Source organism: Vigna unguiculata, chromosome 9, assembly GCF_037176805.1.
Source record: "Vigna unguiculata cultivar grain cowpea cultivar isolate G323 ecotype 2 chromosome 9, ASM3717680v1, whole genome shotgun sequence".
Taxonomy (NCBI): domain Eukaryota; kingdom Viridiplantae; phylum Streptophyta; class Magnoliopsida; order Fabales; family Fabaceae; genus Vigna; species Vigna unguiculata.
The window spans coordinates 8,361,169-8,386,296 of record NC_140800.1 but is presented as its reverse complement, the minus strand read 5'-3'; the positions used below and the strand labels follow the sequence as shown (position 1 = coordinate 8,386,296).

At 32.1% G+C, this 25,128-nt stretch overlaps 1 protein-coding gene across 3 annotated transcripts; it reads left to right on the top strand.

The window, feature by feature from the left end:
- Positions 1-12,707: 12,707 nt before the first annotated feature.
- Positions 12,708-21,655, top strand: LOC114164165 (uncharacterized). Of its 3 annotated transcripts, none has more exons than XM_028048714.2 (8): positions 12,708-12,840; positions 12,950-13,221; positions 13,713-13,784; positions 14,634-14,701; positions 15,077-15,233; positions 20,631-20,708; positions 20,785-20,864; positions 21,278-21,655. In XM_028048714.2, exons 2-8 carry the CDS (start codon positions 12,955-12,957, stop codon positions 21,366-21,368), a joined length of 813 nt encoding a protein of 270 aa, XP_027904515.1. In that variant the 5' UTR covers positions 12,708-12,840; positions 12,950-12,954; the 3' UTR covers positions 21,369-21,655. The 3 variants fall into 3 exon arrangements, with proteins under 3 accessions (XP_027904515.1, XP_027904516.1, XP_027904517.1); XM_028048715.2 differs by having other exon boundaries at positions 20,785-20,874; XM_028048716.2 differs by lacking the exon at positions 20,785-20,864.
- The last annotated feature ends 3,473 nt before the right edge of the window (positions 21,656-25,128 follow it).

The window sequence follows — 25,128 nt, the reverse complement described above, 5'->3', positions numbered from 1 at the left end:
TTCGCCTAGGCGAGTGACTCTCACCTGAGCGAAAACACTAGGAAACACATCTCTGTTCCTGCGTGAAGTCTCGCCTAGGCGAGCTAGGGTCGCTTGAGCGAGAGACGATCTCGTCTAAGCGAACTAGTCTAGCATGAGTGAGAGTTCGCCTAGGTTTCTTATTTTGCCACTGTTAGGGTCTCGCCTAGGCGAGACTGGCTCGCCTGAGCGAGATGGCCTCTCGCTTGGGCTAGATTTTCTAGCTTGAGCAAGAGCCACTGTAGTAGGGGTGCTTTAGTTTCTGTTTTCATTAGTGAGAATGCATGTTTTAATGTAGCTTTGTGCAAATCAGACCTTGTATGGTTGAAATGTCATTATCGATGTACTGCATGACGAAATTGGATGAATATAAATTATGAGGAGTTGTGGTTGAAATAGAATTTCAAGGGAAATTCAAGTGAATTTGTAGTGTGTGTAAGGACATGAGGAATCCATATTGGTTGGTATCCTGAAACTCCAATAATCATTCACGCTCAGATAGAGTAGAATGGATTATGTCGTGAGGAGTAGCAGGAGGTCCTAGTCATTGGACTTGATCCAGTCCTAGACGTGAAGGGGACTTACCTTGGGAACGGTCGGGTGAATACTCCATGTGTCCAGACTCTGCAGAGTCTGGGAACCGTTACAGGCGCAAGCCACCAAGAGCTCCAATGTCGCTTACACAATCCGTATATCGAGTCTAGAAATTTATAATTGAATTATGTGCTATGAATGATATTTCTAATTATGAAGTGTATCAGTGTCTCTCATTTCAATTAGCTTACCCTTCTTGTTTGTGTTTGCTTGCTCTTGTATATTATCCTTTGCAATGATCACCTATGGTTGGTGTGAGCAGAGCAAAAACCAGATGAAGATACCCCCCTTTTGAGCAGGAGTTGACGCTTTACTGAGAGTTTCCGCTGTAGTTTTTAGGTTTGATGCTGTAAAGTTTTGGAGTTGTGCAGTTTAGCATTTTCTTGTACCTACTCTTATCATGAGTGTTTTCATGTGGCTTTTGGATGACTGTACTAACTTTATATTCATACATATAAATTATATGTCAGTTATATCCTACTACCTACCTGTTTTGCTTGATCATAATATAATGTTTGATTTAGTAGTGTGAAAACTATTAAATGGGATGTTATACTTTCTAATGTTAAAATATAATTAAGGAAAAAAATATAAATATAAATTATGTAAATAAATGAAAAAAATATTTTTTAAATATATAAAAATAAGATAAATAATTTATTTAGTTTGATAATAAGAAAAAAATTATAATCTTAAATTTTGTTTGAATTTTATTATAGATTGAGACAGTGAGCACGTATTCAATCTTTTATTAAAAAAATCAAAATTTAAATTAACATGAAATTCATCTTGAAAGATTTTAAATTTAAAAAATAAGAAACAAATATTAAAAAATTTCACTAAATGATTCTAAATTTACAGTATAAGGAGCAAAGAATTACAGAGCTCCCTCAGAATTTTCCATTTAAAAAAAAATAAAGAGTAAAAGCTTCTCCTAAATATTTTCAATTTATAAAAAAATGTAAAAAATAAAAATTATCATTTTTCTTTTTTATAAATACATGTGATAATTATTACAAATTAAATATATCATGATTTTATTTTATTTACCTAAAACTAGTTTTGGTATTTTCTTCTTTTTTATCTCCAATCCCATATAACCATCAAAAATTATTGTAACATCCTTACAATCTCATTAAACAAAGGTAGATATGTTTAACATGTTATATAACTTCTGAAATACATATAATTCGTGTCTCTCATTTAAGATCATTACAACTAAATGCACTAGCAGTCTAGTGTTTGTAAGAAGATGGAGTTTTACTTAGATACATTCATCTATAAAAGTCTAGAAACACTCCTAATTAAACTAATACGGATTAATCTTCAAGACCCAAACCCAACTCTAGAGCTACTAGTCTTATATGTTCATTTCACTATTCATATATTAATATATTAATATATTATCATTGTAGAAAAAGAACAAAAGCAACATACCAACAAAAAACACAAAGGTGAGCTAATGCATTTTAAAAGAAAAATAGAGAAAGAAATAAATCATAGTGTGAAAGGTCCGAGAAGGATTTGTTAGATATGTATAATCCATGAGAAGTAAATATGCGTACAAAAACGTGTACAAATACGCACAAAAGGTGTTTGGTAAAAAACACCTCAAAGAGAATTTGTCTTCTGATTCATTAGAAACATGTCCAATATATAGAGTATAAAATCTCATGATATAAGGGGAGAAGGAAAACCTAATATATATCATCGTAAAACAGGATATTTAATAATAATAAAAGAGAATAAAAATATATGATATCTCTATTAATAAAATAAAAACTATAAGATATATGATATTTTTATCACCTCTTTCAAAGTGGGCATGAACATTGTAAAGGTCCAACTTGGAAGTAATAACCCAAAAAGTATAAGGATGCAATAACTTAGTAAACATATCAGCAAGTTGACTTGTAGAAGAAACATGGAGAAGGTGGATAAGGTCATCAACAAGCTTTTGTCGGATAATGTGACAATCAAGTTCTATATGTTTAGTTCTCTCATGAAGAGTGGAATTCTCGGCAATGTGAATAGCATAATTATTGTCACAAAAGGCAATGTATGGAATGGGAACAGAAAAATGCAAATCTTTAAGAAGATATTGAATCAATTATAGTTCACATGTCAGGGATGCCAAGGTACGACACTCGACCTCAAAAGAAGATAGTGAAATAGTTGTTTGTTTATTAGACTTTCAAACAATCAAGGAGGTGCCTAAGAAAACATAATATCCAAACACAAAGAGAGCTTATGGTAGTGACATGTTACTGAATCAAAATCAAAAAATGCATAACTTATACAAAAGGCCATATCTAGAAGCATGATCCGTAAAGCCTACTACATATGTGGTTCACGCAAAGAAGAAACAAACTGGCAGTGTTGTTGGATAACAAAACTAATATTAGGGCCTGGTATTAGTCAAGTAAAGTTATCATTCAATCATATGCCGAAAGAAAGAAGGATCTGGTAGAAAAGCTTCTTCATCTACAAGAAGTTTGATAGAAGGATCAGATGGCGTTGGTGCAGGTTTACATCCAAGCATCTCTACCTCTGAAATGAGATCCAAATAGTATTTCCTTTGGTTCAAAACTAATCCATCAAGAAAATGAGTAACTTCAAGGCCTTATTTGAGAGGGTCAAGATCTTTAATATGAAATATAGAATGAGGATGAGCTTTTAAAACATTGATTTCAATAATGCTATTACCAGTGAGAACCACATCATTGACATAAACCAATAAAACAATAATAACATAAACAAATTTCTTCACAAAGAGAGAGTGGTCAACAAAGTTGTGTGTGTAACCAAGAAGAAGTAACTTTGAAGTTATTTTTTTCCAATTATGACTAGCTTGTTTTAAATCGATAAAGACTTGTTAAGCTTACAAACAAGATTTGGTTGGGGAAGAGAAAAACCAAGTGGAGGCATCATATAGATATATTCATGTAAGTCTCCATAGAGGAAAGCATTGTCAACATCCAACTAATGAATAAAACAGTATCTAGCAGTGGCCAAGGTTAAAAGGATGCGTACACTAGTAAGTTTTGTTAACTCAACCCATAAAATCAACTTGTAAGGTGAAGTTTGCACCCACTTATATACTATAAAATTGTTTTATCTCTAGTCGATGTGAGACTTCCAACACCCCTCCCGTACATGGGGGACTAGACATTAATGGATGGTCCAATAGCGGGTCAATAGCAGGTGGAACTATATGCCCAAGAAACAAATCTTGCTACGATATGCTTTAACTATGGCTCTGATACCATGTTAGAAGTGGACTTTAAGCCTAACTCAACCCCACAAAATCGGCTTGTAAGGTGAGGTTTGCACCCACTTATATACTATGAAATTGCCTTATCTATAGTCGGTGTGAGACTTATAACAAGTTTGACAACAAGGGAGAAGGTTTCAAAATAATTAAGCCCCTCGATTTGAGTAAAACCCTTAGCCATAACCATGCTTTAAACCTATCAACTATGCCATCTGGTTTATGTTTGAGTTTGTAAACCCGACGGTAACCAATTGGCTTAATGCCAAAAGGAAGAGGAACTAAAGTCCAAGTCTGGTTTCTGTCAAGAGCATGTAATTCAACATCCATAGCATGTTTCCAACAGTCATGTTGAGCAACTTCTTTGAGGGAGAAAGGTTCAACTTGGGCAGAAATATTATGACAAAAGGCAGTATGGTCAAAAGAACAATTATCATAAGAAACAAATAAATGCATTGGATAAGGGTGAAAAAAGTAAAGCATGAAGTGGAAGCGGCACCATAATAATATTATTTTAAGTACCGAGGCTTGTTTTTCACTCTATGAGAAGTTATAAGATTAGGATCAGTAACTTCAACATTATTGGAAACAAGACTAGTAGCATGTTCGTAGTAAGGTTAGTGACATGTGAAATAGGTACAACTGAAAAATCATACATACTAATATCATAGTAATGAGAATCATCAATTGAAGCAAGAAAGTTATCAGATGGCAAAGAGGGTGAGTAAGGAAAAATATTTTCATTAAAGTTAACAATCCTAGTCACAAAAATAGACTTAGAGTGAAGATCATACAAAACACATCCTTTTGTTCCTGATTTATAACCAAGGAAAACATATTTTAAGCTTTAGGAATCCAATTTAGTTCTTCCAGTAGTGTCAGAACTGGCGTAAGGCTTAAGGCTTAGGAAAGAGGAACTACAACAAGAATCCGTTCTCAATTATAAAATTTGCAAAAGAGGCTTAGGGCTTAGGGCTTAGGGTTTAGGAAAGAGGAACTACTATAAAAATCTCTTCTCAATCATGGATCGTTTTGGGCTAGAAAACAAAGAAATATATGAAGAAGGGGATTATGTAGTATTGATTGTGTATAAAATGTTACAAGAGGTGTGTTATATATACACACAAAGCTACCCTTAGAAGTCACACGTAAATGGGCCTAAAACATGGGCCTATGCTAACAATATGTATATCACGTAAAACACAAGTATTTCGTGTAACAAAATATATCAATTTTGGGAGTCTCTTTTTCATTTGTTAAGTAATGTTTTGCTCTATGTTGAGGGGGTATTCATTTCTTTCATTTGTTAAGATTATTCGTAAAAAGCATATATGTCAACAACAAATATCTTTTATGAAAGGAGTTAAAACTCTTATGCTTCAGCAACTCCCTAATGCTTATTTTTTCAACTTTGGGAAAAGACATATGACCTGTATGGTTTAGTGCTTTACAAAATTTCAAGCACAGACACTAACCAAGGACAAATAAGTACTACTAGTTATTAAGATGTTGCTTAAAGAGGAGAAAAACACTAATGTATTGAATGCATTAATACATCCTTTATGTTCAAGTTAATCACAAACAAAGGAAGATATCTCATATGAGTTAAATATGCTCAATGTGCAACAACTCTTTAACAAGAAATACACAACAATCGAGCTACGATTTGCAAAGTGTTGAAACACTACTTTTTTTTGTGTCATAGAAAGCTTTGTAACAACATTGTTCTTTTCATTTATCAAACTAGTACACTCTTTAAACCTTGTATACATCATAAGATGCTACCTTTTATAGTGAACAAACCCTGTGATATTTTATATCACATTTTTAGACAAATCATTGCCTTAGCTGGGACTGCTTTCGTTATAAAAAAAACTCATTGTGTTAGCTATTAGTGATTACTTTCTAAATAATATTAAACAAGTTAGCCATAAATGACTAAGTGTTTAAAGAATACTTAACGGGTTAACCATGAGTGACTATGTTTTGAAATAATACTACACATGTTAATTAAGAGTGGTTATGTTCAAAAAATAATAGTTAATGGGTGAGCCAAAAGAATGCTCATTTGTAACTTGAGGCAATAGAATGCATAGTGAAACAATACTACACATGTTAGCTGATAAGTGTTAAGAATAAGCAAGTTTTTTATTTGAAATTTACACTTATTATGTATCAAATGGTGTTATTTGTGTATAAAATAAACCTCTTTAACTTAAGATATAGAATGAGATATTGAGAAATAGAGTTTTATGAATTATAATGATATTTTGTTGTTTTGTAGTAAAAATAAAAGAAAATATCAAGTATGTAGTTGAGCCATAGTACTGGAGTTGAGCCATGGAAGTAGAAAAGACATGACAACATATTTGGACTTTCTGGTTGAGCACAAGAAATGGAGTTGAGCCTCGTGAGGAAACCCTCTTTGCAAGGAAACCTAGAGCCCAAATCCATGAGGCTGAGCAGCCAAGAAGAGCCTTCCAAGAAGGAAAGGTCATGTGTTAAGAACCAGGATAAAGGGTCAAGCTGAGTAGGGTAGAATAGGGTCTGTGAGGCACGGGAGAGGTGCTTTTAGTGTAGATCTTAAGTGTAAATGTTGTTGGAATTGCATTGTAATATTCTATGAGTAGCTGAACTCCCTCGTGTCTAGGTTTGATGTAATCAATTTTGACTTTATTTGCTTATACTTTTTGGGTATTTATCTTTGCTTTCATTCAATTGTTTGTGGTTTGATTTATGCTTAATGATTACTTGATCACTCGTCTATTTAACTGGTTTGGATTTTGAATTGAGAAACTAGTCTCAAAATATGGTCCAATCAAACCATCATACATGTATTGGATGCTTCATGGCATACCAGAGTGGATGTTGGAGGAGAGAGTATTGCACATTAAAGCAAGGACTCATTCCACTAGGAGTTGAGAGATCACACTAGGGTTTGGAGTCCTTAGGTTCTAGTGTATCAAAGATGAACCTATATCTACATAGAAAGAGTACTCCCAGGACATTAAATGATTTGCAAAGTAAGTAAACAAGATGGTTGTGGTGTAGTAGAAAAAGATGAGATGAAATCAGTTCATAGCCCCTACTCCACTCAATCTATCAAATCAGTACTAATTTTATTTACTTGCACTCTCTATCAATCAAAAACAAAAAAAATAAAACTACCAATATACTTGCTAAATCCCTATGGATACGACACTTGTTGATACTACTACGTACCAGTACATCTTGCTGGAAAATGGTTGTTGTAAAACAGTCATCATTAGCCAAGAGTAGTTATATTATAAAATAATAATTGACGAGTTAACCAAAAGCGACTACGTTAAGAATACTTGATTTGAAACTTGTAAATAACTTGCATAATGAAACTCAAACAATTGATTTGCGACAATTGTCTGCATAATAAAACTTAATCAATTGATTGAGTATTAGACTTATTATGCGTTATTAGATGAAAATATTAGAGTAAATTCTTCTTGTGAGAACCTAAAAAATTTTGTTTTAGGAGTTACTATGTTTTAAATAATGAGACTCGATTATTTTAATAAAAAAAAGCTTGTGTATAAATAGAAATTTCATAAAAGGATCTCGTTACTTAGAAAACACTTAATCTCTCTAAAAACACCTTTCTAAGAATTCTCTCTCTTCCCTCTAAGCTATCTCATCGCCCGTTTGTCCTTTTGAAGCATAGGATTTCTCCTTGTGAGAAGATGATCAAGATCAACCAATCAATTTCTGTATTTTAGGTAAGTTAGTATTTTTTTTTGCCTCTTCTGATGTCTTATGTGTTATGGTCTGCATGTGACTCTTATAGGATTGCATGTGAGGTTCTAGTCTTCTTCTTGAGTCTCTAAGGATCAATGATAATGATGATATGATTTGATCATGTTTGTGATGTTTCTATGTTTAGATAGAACATCCTATGAGTTGAAGGGAGTCTGTTGTTCTATGATCTTGGTAAGGGAAGCTAGTGGTTTTAGCGTGAATGGGTTTAATTTTGCATGGTGTGGCTGATTTTGGTTTTTTGATGAGTAAGTTGTGTTGTTGTGATAAATTTGTTGGTATGCATGTTGATTGTATGTGAAATTTGGTTTGATTATTTGAATCATGTTTACTTGTTTGGCTTTTGGTAATTGAGAACAAATAGAATTTGAGTCATTAATCAAATTGATATCATCTACTACTATTTTAAATCTGTTTTGGACCATTATCTGAAGTAGAAGTACAAATTTACCAATTTGAATTATGAATCGGGTCTAGATTGCTCCAAAAACCAAAAAATCAAAGTGTTGATATCTGGTGTGACGTTGAGTGGTATACTTCACCGTTGAGCATCACAAAATACGAATTGATAGGCGTTGAGCGCTACCAGTGGTGCTGAACATTTGGGACCGTTGCATGTCTAGGAGTATTTTAGCTTCAAACGTTGAGCGATGTCATATGGCGTTGAACGTCGATTTTTATAAGGCAAGATGGCGTGAGCGTCAAATGTCCTATTTTCCTATTTTGCTATTTTGGTTACTTTTGAGGTTCTGTGTATGCTTGAACTAAATTATTTAGTTCTTATTGATATAAATTGAATTAAATATATGATTGTGAGTATGTATGAGGATGTTGGTGAAAGAATTTCAAGGAGAAATTCTTACTGGTGGTATTTTAGTGTATACACTATCATAAGGATTCAATATGGAGATATCATTTCTCTAATAACTACTCATACTCAAATGGAGCAAAGTAGGTTATGTGGTGAGGAGAAGAAAGAGGTCCTAGCCACTAGACCTATTTGGTCCTAAGCGTGTAGGGGACTTATCTTGTAAGTGGTTGAGTGATAACCCCTTTAGGTCAAACTCTGTAGAGTTTGGAAACCACCATAAGTGCACACCACCAGTGAGTCTGATGTCAAGTGCATGTATATGAATAATTAAGTTTAGTGTCAATTGTTTATGTAATTATAAATATACACATATGTGTGAGTTTGTTGCATGATTTTGATTTTATATGGTAAATTCTTTTTCACATTAGCTTGCTATGTTGTGTTTTTGTTTGGTTTATGCTTGGTTGTCTCTTTTGTAATGATCACTTAATTGTGTAAGAATGAGAGGATGCAAGTAAGGATACCCCTCCGGTGGATAGCAGCGAGGTTGCAGAGTATAGTGTGTTATTGTTTTCTCTGCTTAGTTTTGAAAAACTCTTATACCCCATGTTTGTTTTGTATGTATTTATAGGAAAATTATACTTTGACTCTCATTTTTTGACTCCCATCCTTTACTCCCTAACGTGACTTAGTGTGGGTCATTGATTCTTTCAAAGGAAAAGATAGTGATACATTAATCAATGATCCACACCAAGCCACGTTAGGGAGTAAAGGATGAGAGTAAAAAAAAGAAGGAGTCATAGTATCATTATCTATATTTATATTATTATAGTTATTATTGTGGATAACTGTATTAATATTTTATATATGTCTTCCATTATTTGTTTTGTGTTATAAATATTTAATATTTTGTTTAGTAGTTTTAAACTATTAAATGGGATAATACACTTATTTTCTTCATCTTGTTAATATTGCATGTTTCAAAATTGTACTAACTCAAGAACACGGGCGAAACTTAGAGTATCTATAGGGGGCCATGACCCACTCTCCGCACCCCCATTTTTTTTCCTATATAGGTAAAATGAATATATATATATATATATATATATATATATATATAAATTTATTTGATATCTCCAAAAAATTTATACATTTTTTTTGTGTTAAATATATTTTTAGTTTCCAAGCTTTAACGTGAAATTGAAATTTGTCCTTTGAACTTTAATATATTTTGGTTCCTAAATTTTTGAGATGAATTAATATAATTCTTTTAATCCAATTACGTAAAATTTCTTTTAAAATGTAGATGTGTTTCATGCTGACATTAAGTTGTTTATACTATTTGACGCGTTCTCGTTTCAATATCTACTAGAAAATGTAGTTGACTCATAAAATATGTAACGTACTTGGATTAAGATGACTATATTCATTCATTTTTAAAGTTTGAAAACTAAAATATATTAAAGTTTCGGACAATAAAAAATTTCAGTTTTATGTCAAAGTTAAAAGATCTCTAAAATTTTGTCCGGAGATCTCTCACTACTCATGAAGAAAAATTTTCAAACTAAATCTATGAAGTTGTTTGACAAATTGCTTGTCAAGTTAAAAATTATTGTTTGAGTATAGATTATCCACACCGACAACCGTGATCATGAACAAAAATTTTAAACACACAATTTACTTATTTTTTTTTATATATTTAACCTATTATCACAATATTCACATACTTTCTAGAAAATGTATTTAAATATTTAATAATTTTATTATTTATAATTTTAAAGTTACCATTTTACATTATATTTTTATTTCTATTAATTCTATTAATTTATTTTAAATTGTTTTCATTTCATTATTTAAATTTATTTGAATTTAATTCATTATTTAAAATCCAATAAATAAATAAATATAAATCAATTATTTTTTAATTATTATTATTTAACCTACTTTCACAATATTCATATACTTTTTTTTTTCAAATTAATCTAAATAATGTATTAAGATATTTAATAATTTTATTATTTATTATTTTAAAATTATCATTTTAACATAATATTTTAATTTCTATTAGTTATCCTAATTTATTTTAAATTGTTTTTATTTTATTATTTAAATTTATTTGAATTTAATTCATTATTTAATAATTTTATTATTTATTATTTTAAAATTTACCATTTTAACATAATATTTTTATTTCTATTAGGTCTATTAATTTATTTTAAATTGTTTTTATTTTATTATTTAAATTTATTTGAATTTAATTCATTATTTAAAACCCTAAAAATAGATAGATATAATTTTTTTAGTTATTATTATTATTTATTTAAAATGAAAATTTTAGGTTATAATTCAATTTGAAAAAACTGAATTCCTAAAAAGAAAATTTGAAGGTTAAAATTTCCCTCTCCAAAACTGAGTATTACACATGTACAATGAATAAGTATATTTAGGATTAAAAAAAAAAGGTTTTACAAGAAATTTTTTCAAAGAGACTACGGTCAAATTATATTAATCTAGGGGTAAAAGAAATTTGAACACTACAATCTAATAAGACATTTGTATAGAAAAATCCAAATATTCACGTGTAAATGTTCATAATATAACATAAATTAGATAAAGTGTTGTCAGACTCTTTTAATTGAAATACATGTCATTACATTTTGCCGAATCTAAGGATACATTTCATTTAGTTTATAGGAGTTCAAATAAGAATTCTTAAAAATTAAAAAACATAAATCTCTATCTACAAACTACACTCATATTTACCAGAGAAGAATAAATTTGGCACATCATCTAAAATTAACTATTTGATAAATAATCTAAAATTAACTATTTGATAAAATTAACATGTGCCATAAATAATATTATTTATTCATTTTAAAAAAATTGCAATCAACATTGAAAATAGTATACTAAACTTAAATTAAAAAAAATCTAATAATACTGCTAAAAACAACTTTCGTAAAAAAAAAAAAGAATTAGTAGGTGTGAGAGAAAATGAAGTGTCAAAATACTCAGAAGTCACCGTCCATGCGGGTTATGCTATTATGCGCCTTGCTTCTCCACACAACAAATCACCAATTTGGTCCCTTTCAATGCACATCTCACTGGTTATTACATTCTTCGAAATTTGATAAACATATCTTATCAAATTCGAAATATCTTATTTTTAATTTTTTAAACTTTATTTCTTTAACTGATATTTGTAATTTAAATTCAATTTTTAGTTTTAAAAATTATATAAAAGTAAATAAAATTTATTTGTAATTAAATTGTAAAAGTTATTTATATTTATTTTTATAATTGTAATTTTACTATTTTTTTTTATCAAAATACACGTTTTACGTATGTCTTTACTAATATATTATAATTAAAGTTCAAGCGTTATTGATATATGTTTTTAATTGTTTTTATTATAATAAATTTTTTATTTAATTGTAAATTTTTTTAATTATTAAATTAAAAATTCTTAATAAATAATAAAATATTTTTTACAAACATATAATTATAAAGTAAATATTTTTAATTTTATAAGTAATTTTTTAATTATATAAATGAGTTTTTTCTTTAATTAAAAATAATTATTTGAATTTAAAAAAAGTTTTATGACGTGAAAACAGATAATCTCTTGTTATTTTTCTCCAAATTTATATGTTACGTAAAAAATATTACTATAATTATAAATAATTAAAATTAAAGTTGAATAAAATTAAGATTATTATAACTAAGATATTAAAATTAAAATTATATATATAGTTAACAATAAAATTAAGGATATTAAAATTAATTGATTAGAGTCACGGAAAAAAAGGACTAAAATTAAAACTATGACAAATAAATAAAGTTGTTTAAAAAGTATGTAAGATTCTTTACAAAATTTAAGTTTAATATATCAAAATAATTTATATTCATATTTTTTATATTTTTATTTCAGAAATGATTATAAAAAAATTATCAAAATATTGTCATAATTCTCAAATTAAATTCATTATATTTTTGTCTTATGATTTTGTTCTATCATGTTCTAATGTGTTAATTGCATTCATCAAACATTAAAAGTGCAATTTTTTAGTGTTTTTTTCAATTCTAATTTTCAACTAAAATATCAATACATTAATATTTTGAAAACCGAAATTAACACTAAGTTAAGTTAGGCATGACTTGAAAAACTCAGCTGAAAATAAATACTACTAAAATAGCACATTTAAAATGTCACAAGCTAAAAAGGTAGTATAATTCAGTCAACATAAATAATTAATAAATAAATACATTTCTTCACAGTCACCTTGATTCACTCCCTCTCCCTCTACACTCATTCTAAGACTATCTCCACTACACTTTTCTCACTTGTATCCATTTTCAGGTAATTTATCATTTTTTTAAACCAAGAAAATTCCCAATTTTTTCATATAACTGGATCTGAATTTCCAATTGTATAATAAAAAGTGTATCTGATGATTCTTTTGTTTCAGGATCAATGCGGGAGGAGCACGTGGTTTTATCTGTTGTTGATCCTCTTCTTGCAGCACCTTCAACTTTGCAACCTGAGCTCGGTGGTGATGACCGAGATTCACTCGTTGAGGGTGCTACTCATGTTAATGATGTTGGGGAATGTGATACTCTGGAAGAGCAGGAACAAGAACACGAAAAAGACCTTACCCTAATGGTGGAGTGTCGCATTTGTCAGGAAGATGACACTCTTCAAAATTTGGATATACCCTGTGGATGCAATGGAACCTTGAAGGTATTTTTATACTAACTTTCCCATGTGCGAACGAGGATAGTAAACAACAAAATTGAGGCATTTTTGGATTGTTGCTTCTTGTATATTTTTAGTAAGCAATGGGTACAGTAGATTGTTGCTTTCTATGGGAGGATGAACTATGCTAGTTAGCAGTGAACTCTTTGGGAAAAAAAAAATACAAACATGGTGCTTGTAATAAATGGCTTCCTCTTTTTTGAATCAATGCATCGGATTTCAAAGGATTGGCTGTTTTCAGCAGTTATTGTGTGTGCAAGTAATTTGGACTGCATGTTGATGTGAAGTCGAATGAGATAGTGGATAGTGTGAATTGCAATAGTTATATTCTTTTCTCATAACTAATAACACTTATTGATGTAGTATAGTAGTCGATCAATTGGCCATTGCTTTGCCTCCCGTTCCATCTCTTTGCACACTCTGAAAATTGACAATTGCATCAACATATCCTTTTTTTTTTTGTTTTTTTGTACAAGTTTGCTCATAGGAGATGTGTTCAGCTATGGTGCTACGAGAAGGGTGATACAATTTGTGAAATCTGCCATCAGGTGACTTGTTGAACACTTAGCATTATCTTGGTATATTAGCGCTAAGAAGCATTTTTATTGTAATTGACATGTATCTTAGCTTTAGTTGTCTTTTGGTCATTATTTTAAGGATTTTTATGCTGATTTTCTTGTGGCTGTGTATGAAGTAGGGGCTTGCTGGATAAACCCAGCATATTGATAATTTTCTTGTGGATTATATAGCTGTTAGCTTTGCTAGTGATCTCTGATTTGAGAGACTGTGGGAAACCCTCATGAACATGACAATAATGATTGGAGTATGTATTGACAATTTTTAATTCTGCCCTGTTCATAATTGTTTTGGGAATCATGTCTAACATTGAGGCATTTATAAAGTTATCAGTGTATTTTCTGTTCTTCTTAGATGTTTAGTATGCAGGTTCCAACATGATGTGTATACAACAAATAAGTCTTAGGACCTAACTCAACCCATGACTCGACTGAAAAGGTAAGGTCTACTTAGGTTATATGACTAAGGGATGTGCCTCCCACACCCAACACAATGAGGGTGCTGCAGGCTGCAATGAAGGCAGACCAAAGCGTTAAGGTGGGCTGGGGTGGTCACAATTAAGACTAGTTTCTAACAAAATTAATTTTATGGAGAATCTCAATATAGGAAAACAAACATGCCCTGAAAGGTTAGAGAGAAAAAAGCAAAGTCAGAAACAATAGATGGCTGTTAGCAATAGGATAAAAGAGAGATGAATGAATTTTAAGTACCAAATTGATTAGATGGAACAACTACGAAATCATAGGGCCAGAATATTGCATTTATTTACTTTCTCAGATTAAGTTCTAGTTTTTTCACAGAAAAGTTTTCTTGACATTCAGCCATTCAAACCTGGCTATTCTGCGACAAAAACTGTCTACCATCCTGGAGATACTTCAATTGATATCAGGTAATTCCACCTTTTTGACTGTTGATTTGATGTTATTCTTTTCAATATACACAAGAATATTTATATTTATATATGTAGATATGGTGGCAATCTCGCCTTGCTTATTTGTTTACCTTCTAGACTTCATTATATTGAGTGAGACTAAGTGTAAGAGATCTCTGATGGAAAAGAGTGGAGGAATTTGTTGGGGGCTAGGTGGGTTTAAGATTATTTATTAGCCTTCTTCCCTTTTATGCTAGTCTATATCCATTTTTTTATGTAGTTTATATTCTTGCTATATTTTGAATACCTCTTGTTCAGGCTAAACTATCATTATCTGCTCTATGTCCTGCATCTGGTTTTATGTCTTAACATAAGCTTCTGCATATTGGACAGTGATGACTGGGAAAGCTCTAGTATTCCTTTAGATTTGCACAATTCTCGACTTTTGGCAATCGCAGCTGTAGAGCACCAAGTTCCAGAGATTCGTGAAGGTTATGCCTATGCTGCTGGCACTAGTGGAATTACATTATGGCACTCTGTTGGTCTAATTGTAAGCGTTTTTAATTTGTTCATGAAGTTCAATAGTATGTTTTTCAAATCTTTTATATTAGCCATGAAAATTGACATTCTTAAATTTTTTCTTTCCTAACACTTTAAGAAATTGTAATTTAAGCTTAACCCAACTTCATTAAACTAGTCTGATGAAGTGAGGCTTGTTCCCATTTATATATTATAATTTGATCATATCTCAATTTATACACCAAGGATTGAACATCTCGAGTATGGGACTAAGAGGAACTAGGTAACAAATAACGTGATAGACTCAACAAATTTGACTAAGATAAATTCTGAATGACTCTAATACTATGTTAAACTATAAGGAAGGGGGAAACATTGAGCTGAAACCATATGTTTTTGAGACTACACGAATGCTTTATTTATATTGAGAAAAAGATATAAATACAATAAATCGATAACATTTGATATTCCCTAATAACAAAGATATGATACAGGAGTAAATAAAAATGTTTCTATAATAGATATATAATCTGGATATTCCTGATTATATAGGTTCAACTCTTTATTTCTATAATTATAACACTCTACCTCAATATGTGCCTAGTTGTTACACATAATCAATCCTCGGTCTTCTTAGAGATTTGGTGAATATGTCAGCTAATTGGTCATTAGAGTTGACAAATATAGTAGTATCTTCATACTCTAGTTCTTATCTTAATAAAATGATAATCCACTTCAATATGTTTAGTCCTCATGGAAGATAGGATTAGTGGCAATGTGTAATATTGTCTGGTTGTCACTATTAGAATAGGTCATCTTAAATAGACTTTATTGAAAAGCTGCAATATGCTTTCTGATGTACCTAAGTTTCTAGATGTGATCTTTCTTATTGTTTTCTCTTTTTTCCCATTCATTGTATGTGAACTTCCAATGTCATTATAAATATGAGAACTTAAGAGAGCGGAATCAAGCTCTCAAATTTATTATCTATTCTTTTATATTTTTTCTCAATTGTCAGATACAAGATGCATTGGAGAACTTTCTTCAAATTTAAGCTCTTTGGTGAGTTGTTTTATCATGGTCCTATATTGTGCTTTTGTAGTTGACCTTGTCACCACATCTTGTTTCGTCCTTTTCTCTGATATTAAATTACCCCCAACAAGAACACAATTCCTTGGAGTGGAGCGTCTCTAGCTTGGTGACCCTGCCTAGTCTACATCAAAAGGCCCAACAATTCCAGTCTTGCTTTTATTTTAAATGAGGTCTTTTTAATATATTTTAGGATCCGTACAACTACATTTCAATAATCTTGACAACTGAGAGTTTAAAATTGACCTATTACGCTCATTGCAAAGACGATACCGAGACGGGTCATAGTGAGGTAATTTAGCTCACCAACTAACCTTTTGTATCTCCTAGGATAAAAATTACAATCCTCTTTAGTCAGGTACAAGTTTGACATTTGGATCCATTGGTTTGTCTACACGCTTAGCATCTATAATTATTGTGTCTTCTAGAATATTAAGAGCATATTTTCTTTAAGATATGACCAAATCATCCATGGATTGCGCCACTCCTATACCAAGGAGATATTTTGTTATCATTTCTTGCGAGAACAATGTTATCCACGTACACAATGAGATAAATATATCCTTGGGGAGAATGATGATAGAACAAAGAATGATCAACATCAATTTGTTTCATTCCAAATTGTTGGATGACTATCCAAAAATGTTCAAACTATTGGGGTGATTGCTTGAGACCATACAACGAGTTGTGTAGGCAACATACTGTATTAGATGACTCCTCAGTTTTTGATATTATTCATAGAGGAGCAATTGCTTTTAAATAGAATATAAAGACATAATAACTAAAAGTCCTAATTTATAATGGATATAATCTATTCCTATAGTTCAAGAGCAATGATCTTGTACAATAAATATAAAATGTACTATCAACCTATTAATCCTCCTAATTATCCTCTAAATCATGGAATGCATTTAATTTCTAATTATGTAATTAAACATTTACAGCGAAATATTAACTGCAACATAAATCATGTGATTTTGACACTCCCCTCAAGTTGGTGAGTGGACGTCATCCATTCCAACTTGTCAACAATAGATTGAAATGTAGCACCACTTAGCCCTTTTGTCAATATATCTGCAAGTTGATTTCCAAAGGATATAGATGGTGTACATAATGTCCCATTATCCAATTTCTCCTATGAAGTGTCTGTCTACTTCAACATGCTTAATTCTATCAGACAAACCAAGCGAGCTTCAAATATGTTAGGAAATACTATAGGTTCCCCACACATTACTATGTATTAATGCAAAAGGGAACAACCATTCTTTTATTACTAGAGGGAAAGTTAACATGTTTGTGCTTTGCAAATTCACTAGTATCACAATGAAACATTTTTACATCAACTTCTTAAAATAAATTTGGAAACATAATATCTAAGGTGCTTTTTGATGGATCGCTTAAACAAAGGTGGTATAACCAGGTTTTTTCTTTATTGGAAAAAGTGGTTTCTGACAACAAAGACAAATGATTTTGACTCTTAGAGCTACATATCTTGTTAGTATCCTCTAAAAGGTACAACCAATTATCTTCCTTAGCAAGTCCAATCATCTTCCGTATTCACTTGTAGGATTAAATGTAAATCTATTTTAAGCTTGTGAGAGAAATCTAATAAGCCGATAATTTGGGCACATTGTTAAACATCCTTTTGAATGGGATTCTAATTTATCATACTATCTCCTTTTTCAACAACAGTAATGAAAGTTTCATCTGCAAGTGTAAATTTTTTGTTTCTTGGACAAGGTCTATAAGATATTAACTCAATAGATGATTGAGTCATGTGGTTTGTGGCTCTAGAATTAACTACCTAGACACCTTCTTTAGAGGAATTTGACATTGAGTGCATAAGAGTAAGGAATATTACCTACAAATGCCAAGGAGCAATTACCTGAATTTGCAGGTTTTGTTAATGTGACTAGCAACCCCTTTAATTTCATAATGTGTGTTGAACTCTGTAGTGGGTCGTAAAGAATTGCTTTCTGTTGGGTGTAGTTGTGCCATATGGACTTAAGTATGTCCTCCACCTGGAATTCCTTTAGGTGTCCAATTCCGGTTTGGATTTGGAAGCTTACTATGAAATCTCCAACACTTGTCTCAAGTGTGTCGCAACTTCTTACAATAGGTACACAAGAGGGAGTCTTTATTATCTCCTTTAGGTATATTAATTCTTCCTATTTCCAGATGAAGTGAGCGGGCCTTGTCCAACTTTCTTCCCCTTGTTTTGTACAAGCAAGGCTGAACTTTCAGTTGATGGGGTTTCCAACATTACTCCTCTACGGGTTTCTTCAGCCTATGACACAATCATTGTCTCATTGAGTGGGGAGAGTCCTTCCTAGCACTTGAATTCTAACACAGTCAAAAATTGGTAGATGCTATCATTCTCCTTTTAGCGTTTGAGTAGATCAACATCTTCATTACATTCATAATAGTCTTAACTCCTGCCACAAATTTTGTAGTATATGGGCTCCCTCACTGGCTGAGTAGTTCCCTTGTTTTGTATTAGTGTTAGAGACTCTCATCTTAATCTCATAGATTTGGGCAGCATCACCAACTAATACTGCAAGTTACAAACCGAGTATTACTTGGAACACGACCATTTTTGGCTAATAACCAAGTATTATTTGAACGCTCAATCACTTCTGGCTTAAAATCTTAGTATATTTTAGAACACATCCACTCCTGGCCAAACAACCCCAATATTTTTTAGAACACAACCACTCTTGACTAACCCACTTAGTATTGTTTGGAACGTAACCACTCTTGACTAATAAAACGTATTGTTTGGATATCAAACACCTCTGACTAAGACACTGAGTATGTTTTGGAACACAACTACTCATGGGTAAACAAACTAGGTTTGTATAAAGATGCGATCAAATAGATCACATGGATTTGCTCACTAGAGAGTGCTAGCATCTTATGATGTACACAATTATATGAACTTTCTATGCAAAGCTTTCAAGAGAGCAGAAATATTTTTACAGTGTTTTGGCATTTAGCAATCATTCATTGCTCTGTCTTCTTCAAAGGAAATATTTATTTAGTTTGGAAGAATGAGCGGTTGCAAATCCCTTTATGGTTGTTGGGAGATTTTAAACTTACATGGTTTCATCTTCTAGCATCTGACGAGCATGGACAGAGAGATGCATTAAATGTCAATCTCCTTTTCAAGCAACATCCTGATAGATGACAATATTTATCAACACTAGGTTAGAGAGCTTTTTACTCAAAACGAAGTAAAAGAAAAGAATATACAAGGCAAATAGCTTGACTATAGTTGACAAAAGCTGTGTCAAGATGGTTGTTGAGACAAAAATAGCTTTAACTCGTATCCCAAGTAATCTTAACCTAAATTTATGCTTTGTGAATTATCTGGGGAACATGTTCAAGAATATTTTTGTTAGGTACAATGTAAGCTTAAAGACATCTATTAAAGTTTTCACTTATCGAATGAAGCAAAGACTGCAAGGTGCTGTATCATCTAGTAGACGAAGTACTTGTATCTTGCAAGATCTGCATTTTTGTTTTATAATTCATCATCTTCAAACGAAGCATCTTCATGTTTTATACTTTGTTGTGACAAACATTAATCAAAACTATGAGGCTGATGGACTTTGCTCTAACACATCTATGATAATGTTTTTAAATGTTACTAGAGATGGATCAATCGAGAATATAGGAGCAACTGATGATTCAGTAGTAGAAGTGGAATACTCTTCTCAAAGCTAACAATATGGTTAGAAAAGATAGGAGAATCTATTCTGGAGGTTGATATGGGGTTGGAAGACATTTTCTTTTTCTGAAAAGCTAGAGGGAAATAAAAACTTAGTAGAGGGTATCAAAATAGTGAAAGCGAATCTGGGAGAAAAGTTTGCTGAAACAAATTCTTCAAGAGAAAGTGGGTTTACAAGACGATTTGAAAAAGATTCTAGATGTCATTTTCAGAAAGTAAAATTTAAGTCTAAATTAAGCTCACAAAACTGGCTTGATAAGGTAAGTTTGTACCCACTTATATATAATTTGACCATATCTCTAATTGATGAGGGATTTTCAACACTAACATCATCCATTGGACCACTGCACCTTTTCTGATCATTGTCCTTCAAATATATTTATGTATGCGTATGTGGTACCTACCCATGTATTTCTGTTGGGTGTAGGGTTACAATATTGTATTTCTCGTGTTTACTTTTTTGGGTGTAGTGTCTGATGGGTGCTTTTTGTTATGTTGTTAATTCTTATATGGAAAGAGATCCCTGTATTTTTAAAACCTTATATATTAAATGGTTTTCCTGGTGCAATTCCTTAATTTCTGTGCCTGGTTCGTTTGCAAAATTTGCAGTTAATGGCTCTTTTACTTCTGAGGCATGTTGCTCCCCTCTTCAATGCTGATGTGGAGAAAGTTTTAGCGTATTTTTATGTAAGTTATAATCTAAATGATTAACCGTGGTGCTATATAGCTGATTGGTTGATTTCATATACTTAATGTTTTCCAGTTTTTCTTTCTTCGTGCGGCTGCTGTTGTCCTTCCTTGGTATCTTATGGCCTGGATAATTCGCGTAATACAGCATCAAAGGCAAAGACAAGTTACTACCCTGTGCTTATTCTAATATTGAAATATGTGTTATTTTCCCTTCCTTTTTCCGTTTTTCATATTTTGATTAATCATATGATGCCAATTGGTAGACCATTTAAGATTATAATATTTAAGTGAGGGTATCAATTTGAATTGCAACAATCTATGGTGCACATGGCATGATTCTCTTATCACTGGTGAAAAACAATGTGAAACTAAGCTTCTTGCCTGTCTATAGTCTCTACCAGAGACCTGGAAAGTTGATAGTGATTGCAGGCTAAGTTTTGATGATGGGAAATGTTTTTGTCTGGGTTCTCTTCTCAACATGTACTTATTATTCTAGTACATCTTTACTTTGTGCTTTTTATTTTTCTTTGACGAACTAACAGAATCATGTATTTATTTTGGATCAGCAAGCACCTGAAGAACTTGCATTTATGCTACAAGCAGACGAACAAGGTTAGCAGTTTGCAATATCACCAGGATCTATTTTTCACTGATTAATTCCCGAATGCCATCCCTAATACAAGGACCTTAAAAATTGTGGTTGGATCAGTAGCGCAACAGAATAAGATCTGACGGCTCTGTATCTGGTTCTCCATTTGTATCTTTCTCGGGTTATAATACCCCACCTCCCTCCCTCTCTCACTCTTTCTTCTGTAAATAGGTATATTATACATCGTCTCATCAGCCCAAATACAGCTTATACAGCTGCTAATCGGGAAATTAATGTTAACAGGAAATGTTCTTCAACTATGAAAATATCTGTATACAAATTTGTAGTTTATTGATGTCTTGATATATTTTGAAAATAGAATAAATTCACCAAACATGTTTGAAACCTTATTTTGGCCTCTTACTATTAATTTTTAGTAATAGTGAAGAAGTGTAGTTTATGTTAACCTGCCTAATTTAAAATAAGCTCTCTGGGGGTAGCAGAACTGAAAAGGGAAATTGGTCATTGATTTCTATCTTCGGACAAATTATTTGAATGTGCTGCTGAAGCATTCTCCCAATAGCCAAGAGTGACCTGGTTAATAGTTTTAAATTACGGTTGCAGTTTCATGCAGTTCTTGAAATTTTGTGAAATTTCTGTAGATGGGGCTGTAATTGTAGTTGCGATGCAGTTGTGGCGATTAAAAAACCGGGTTGTGTCCGTAATTGTGGTGTCGGACCTGCACTTAAAACCATAAACCATGTAGCATGGTAGGTGAGGTACTTTCAGAGTTCCAAGTTTATCGTCAAGGCAATTGTCAGTTTTGTTCAATGCAAGATTGATATAGCATTTTGTTGTAGGTAGAGGTGTTAAAATGAGTATAAATGCATGAATCAAAAAATTTTGGCTTAAAATCTTAGTATATTTTAGAACACATCCACTCCTGGCCAAACAACCCCAATATTTTTTAAAACACAACCACTCTTGACTAACCCACTTAGTATTGTTTGGAACGTAGCCACTCTTAATAAAATGTATTGTTTGGATATCAAACACCTCTGACTAAGATGCTGAGTATGTTTTGGAACACAACTACTCATGGGTAAACAAACTAGGTTTGTATAAAGATGCGATCAAATAGATCACATGGATTTGCTCACTAGAGAGTGCTAGCATCTTATGATGTACACAATTATATGAACTTTCTATGCAAAGCTTTCAAGAGAGCAGAAGTATTACTTTTGAAGTATTTCAATTAGTTAAATTAGAAGGAATTCAAATATCCTCAAAAAAGATAGAATTTGAAATTCTTCTCACTCAACCTCACACTAGACTCAACCCCAAACGGACCTGGCAAATCCGACAACCATGACAGGCTAGGTTGGTTAGACACTCCAGACGGATCAAACTGACCTGACAATACAAACGGGTCGAGCAAACTCGACGACTTAGAATGGGCCCGATGACCCAGATAGATCGGGGTGACCTGATGACACATACGGGTCAGGCGAGCTTGACAACTCAAACAGGTCAGCGGGTCCGATGGCCAAGCAGGGTGGGTACAAAGGTTGGCATGAGATTTATATGCATGATAAGTATTACTTGGTTGGTGGAATATGAATCGTATGTGGTTACGACGTAATTCCATGAGCCTCTAGGTGAGACTTCATGGTGGTGCCTCAGTTGGTCGGGACGTAATTCCATGGCCCCTGTTAGTGGGAGTTCATGGTGGTGCCCATCTAAAATGCATGTATTTTTTTTGAAGTATTTCAATTAGTTAAATTAGAAGGAATTCAAATATCCTCAAAAAAGGTAGAATTTGAAATTCTTCTCACTCAACCTCACACTGGACTCAACCCCAAACGGACCTGGCAAATCCGACAACCATGACAGGCTGGGTTGGCTAGACACTCCAGACGGATCAAATTGACCTGACAACACAAACGGGTCGAGCAAACTCGACGACTTAGAATGGACCCGATGACCCAGATAGATCGGGGTGACCTTATGACACATACGGGTCAGGCGAGCTTGACAGCTCAAACAGGTTAGCGGGTCCAATGGCCCAAGCAGGGCGGGTGAGCCCGATAACCTACACTGGTTTAGCGAGCCAAATGACTTAGAAGTGTCGAGCGAGATGTGTCGGGCAGCCCAACGACCCAACCTACCTGTTGACTAGACAAGCCTGACTGACTCGATGACCTAGTCGGGCTTGACCAACCCGACAACCTAGATGGGTCCGACAACTCGGGCGATACCGACCAGCCCGACGACCTTGCTAGGTCGGGTCGCCCCAACGACACAGACTTGCTGGGTGTGCTCAATGACACAAACATGCCCGACAACCCAGATCGGTCGGCGACCCAACGATCTAGTGGGTCCAAGTCAGGCCAACAACCTAGATGGGTTGGGTCTGGCTGGGTCGACGAACTTGACGGGCATGACCGGCCCATATGGGCCAGGAGGCTGATCAGGCTTGTCTCGATCGTCGAGCCGACCTAACCTAGCCCATTTGGGTTTCCTGGTCCGACTGAGTCGTTGGGGCGACCTGACCCATCTAGCTCGTCGAGCCCGTTTCCAAATTTATCATGAACTCAAAACATAATTAAGCCTAAAATAAATATTTTTAAAAGGAAATTTTATCTCACAAGAAATTCAATTATTTTATCCAAACAAGAAATTGAAATGTAAGGTATTTTAATTTCTTTATCCAAATAAGTTATTTAGAAAATGAAGGAAATTTAATTGCAAGCAATTCAAATACAATACATTTCAATTTCTCAGCATTATTGAAATGCTTCATCCAAACAAAGGTAAAGGAACTTCGAATTTACCAACAATAGTTATTTTCAATCTTTTCATAGTTTTTTTATTATAATTATTTATTACTTAGAATATTGTTCAATAATATTTTAATAATTTGAATGTTTATTTTTTTTTCAATTATATAAATTTAAAAGTTTCCTTTTTAATTATCATTTTTATAATAATGTTTGGTGAATATTTTGATTGTCGTGTTGTAAAATATAGGATTAAATATGTTTTTGATCCCTCAAGTTAGTAAAATTTGGAATTAGTTCTTCTTGAAAACCTTTGACTAATTTAGTTCTTCATCTTTAAAAAATACGTGAATTTAATCATTTTAACCAAATTTTGTTAAGTTTATCTGACATTTCAAGCACATTTCATGATAGTATTTGAATTATTTACACCGTTTGACACATTTTCGCTTTAGTGTTAACTCAAATATTATCATAAAATGTGTTTAAAATGTCAAATAAATTTAACAAAATTTTGTAAGAAGGACTAAATCCATGCATTTCTAAATATGAAAGACTAAATTGATATAAAGTTTTGAAGAGGAACTAATTCCAAAATTCACTGAAACTTGAAAGACCAAAAACATATTTAACCCTAAAATATATTTTGTATTATAATAAATATAAATATATAAAATAAATTGAAACCACAAAAATATCATTATATTTGAAATTGAAATTTAATTCATAAAATTTTAAAATTTTATATAGTATTTACAATTTAGATTCCATACATGACTAGGACATAATAAAATCGCTAGAATTTTTGAAAAAAAAATTATAAAATCATGTAAATTACCTTTTTTCTATGCACCCTTCACCTTCTTGGTTGAATAAATTTTAATTAAAATAAAGTAAGGTATAATGCACGCGCTATATATATATATATATATATATATATATATATATATATATATATATATATATATATATATATATATATATATATATATATATACACTTTTGTAGAAAACAAAATCTACTATATATCTCATACAATTTCACGACT

Bases quoted from the DNA above. Each gene is read 5' to 3' on its own strand.
- LOC114164165 (XM_028048714.2), top strand. From the start codon at position 12,955: ATGCGGGAGGAGCACGTGGTTTTATCTGTTGTTGATCCTCTTCTTGCA. The intron at 20,709-20,784 runs GTAAGTTATAAT...AATGTTTTCCAG, and splicing joins AAGTTTTAGCGTATTTTTAT to TTTTTCTTTCTTCGTGCGGC. The intron at 20,865-21,277 runs GCAAAGACAAGT...ATTTTGGATCAG, and splicing joins CGCGTAATACAGCATCAAAG to CAAGCACCTGAAGAACTTGC.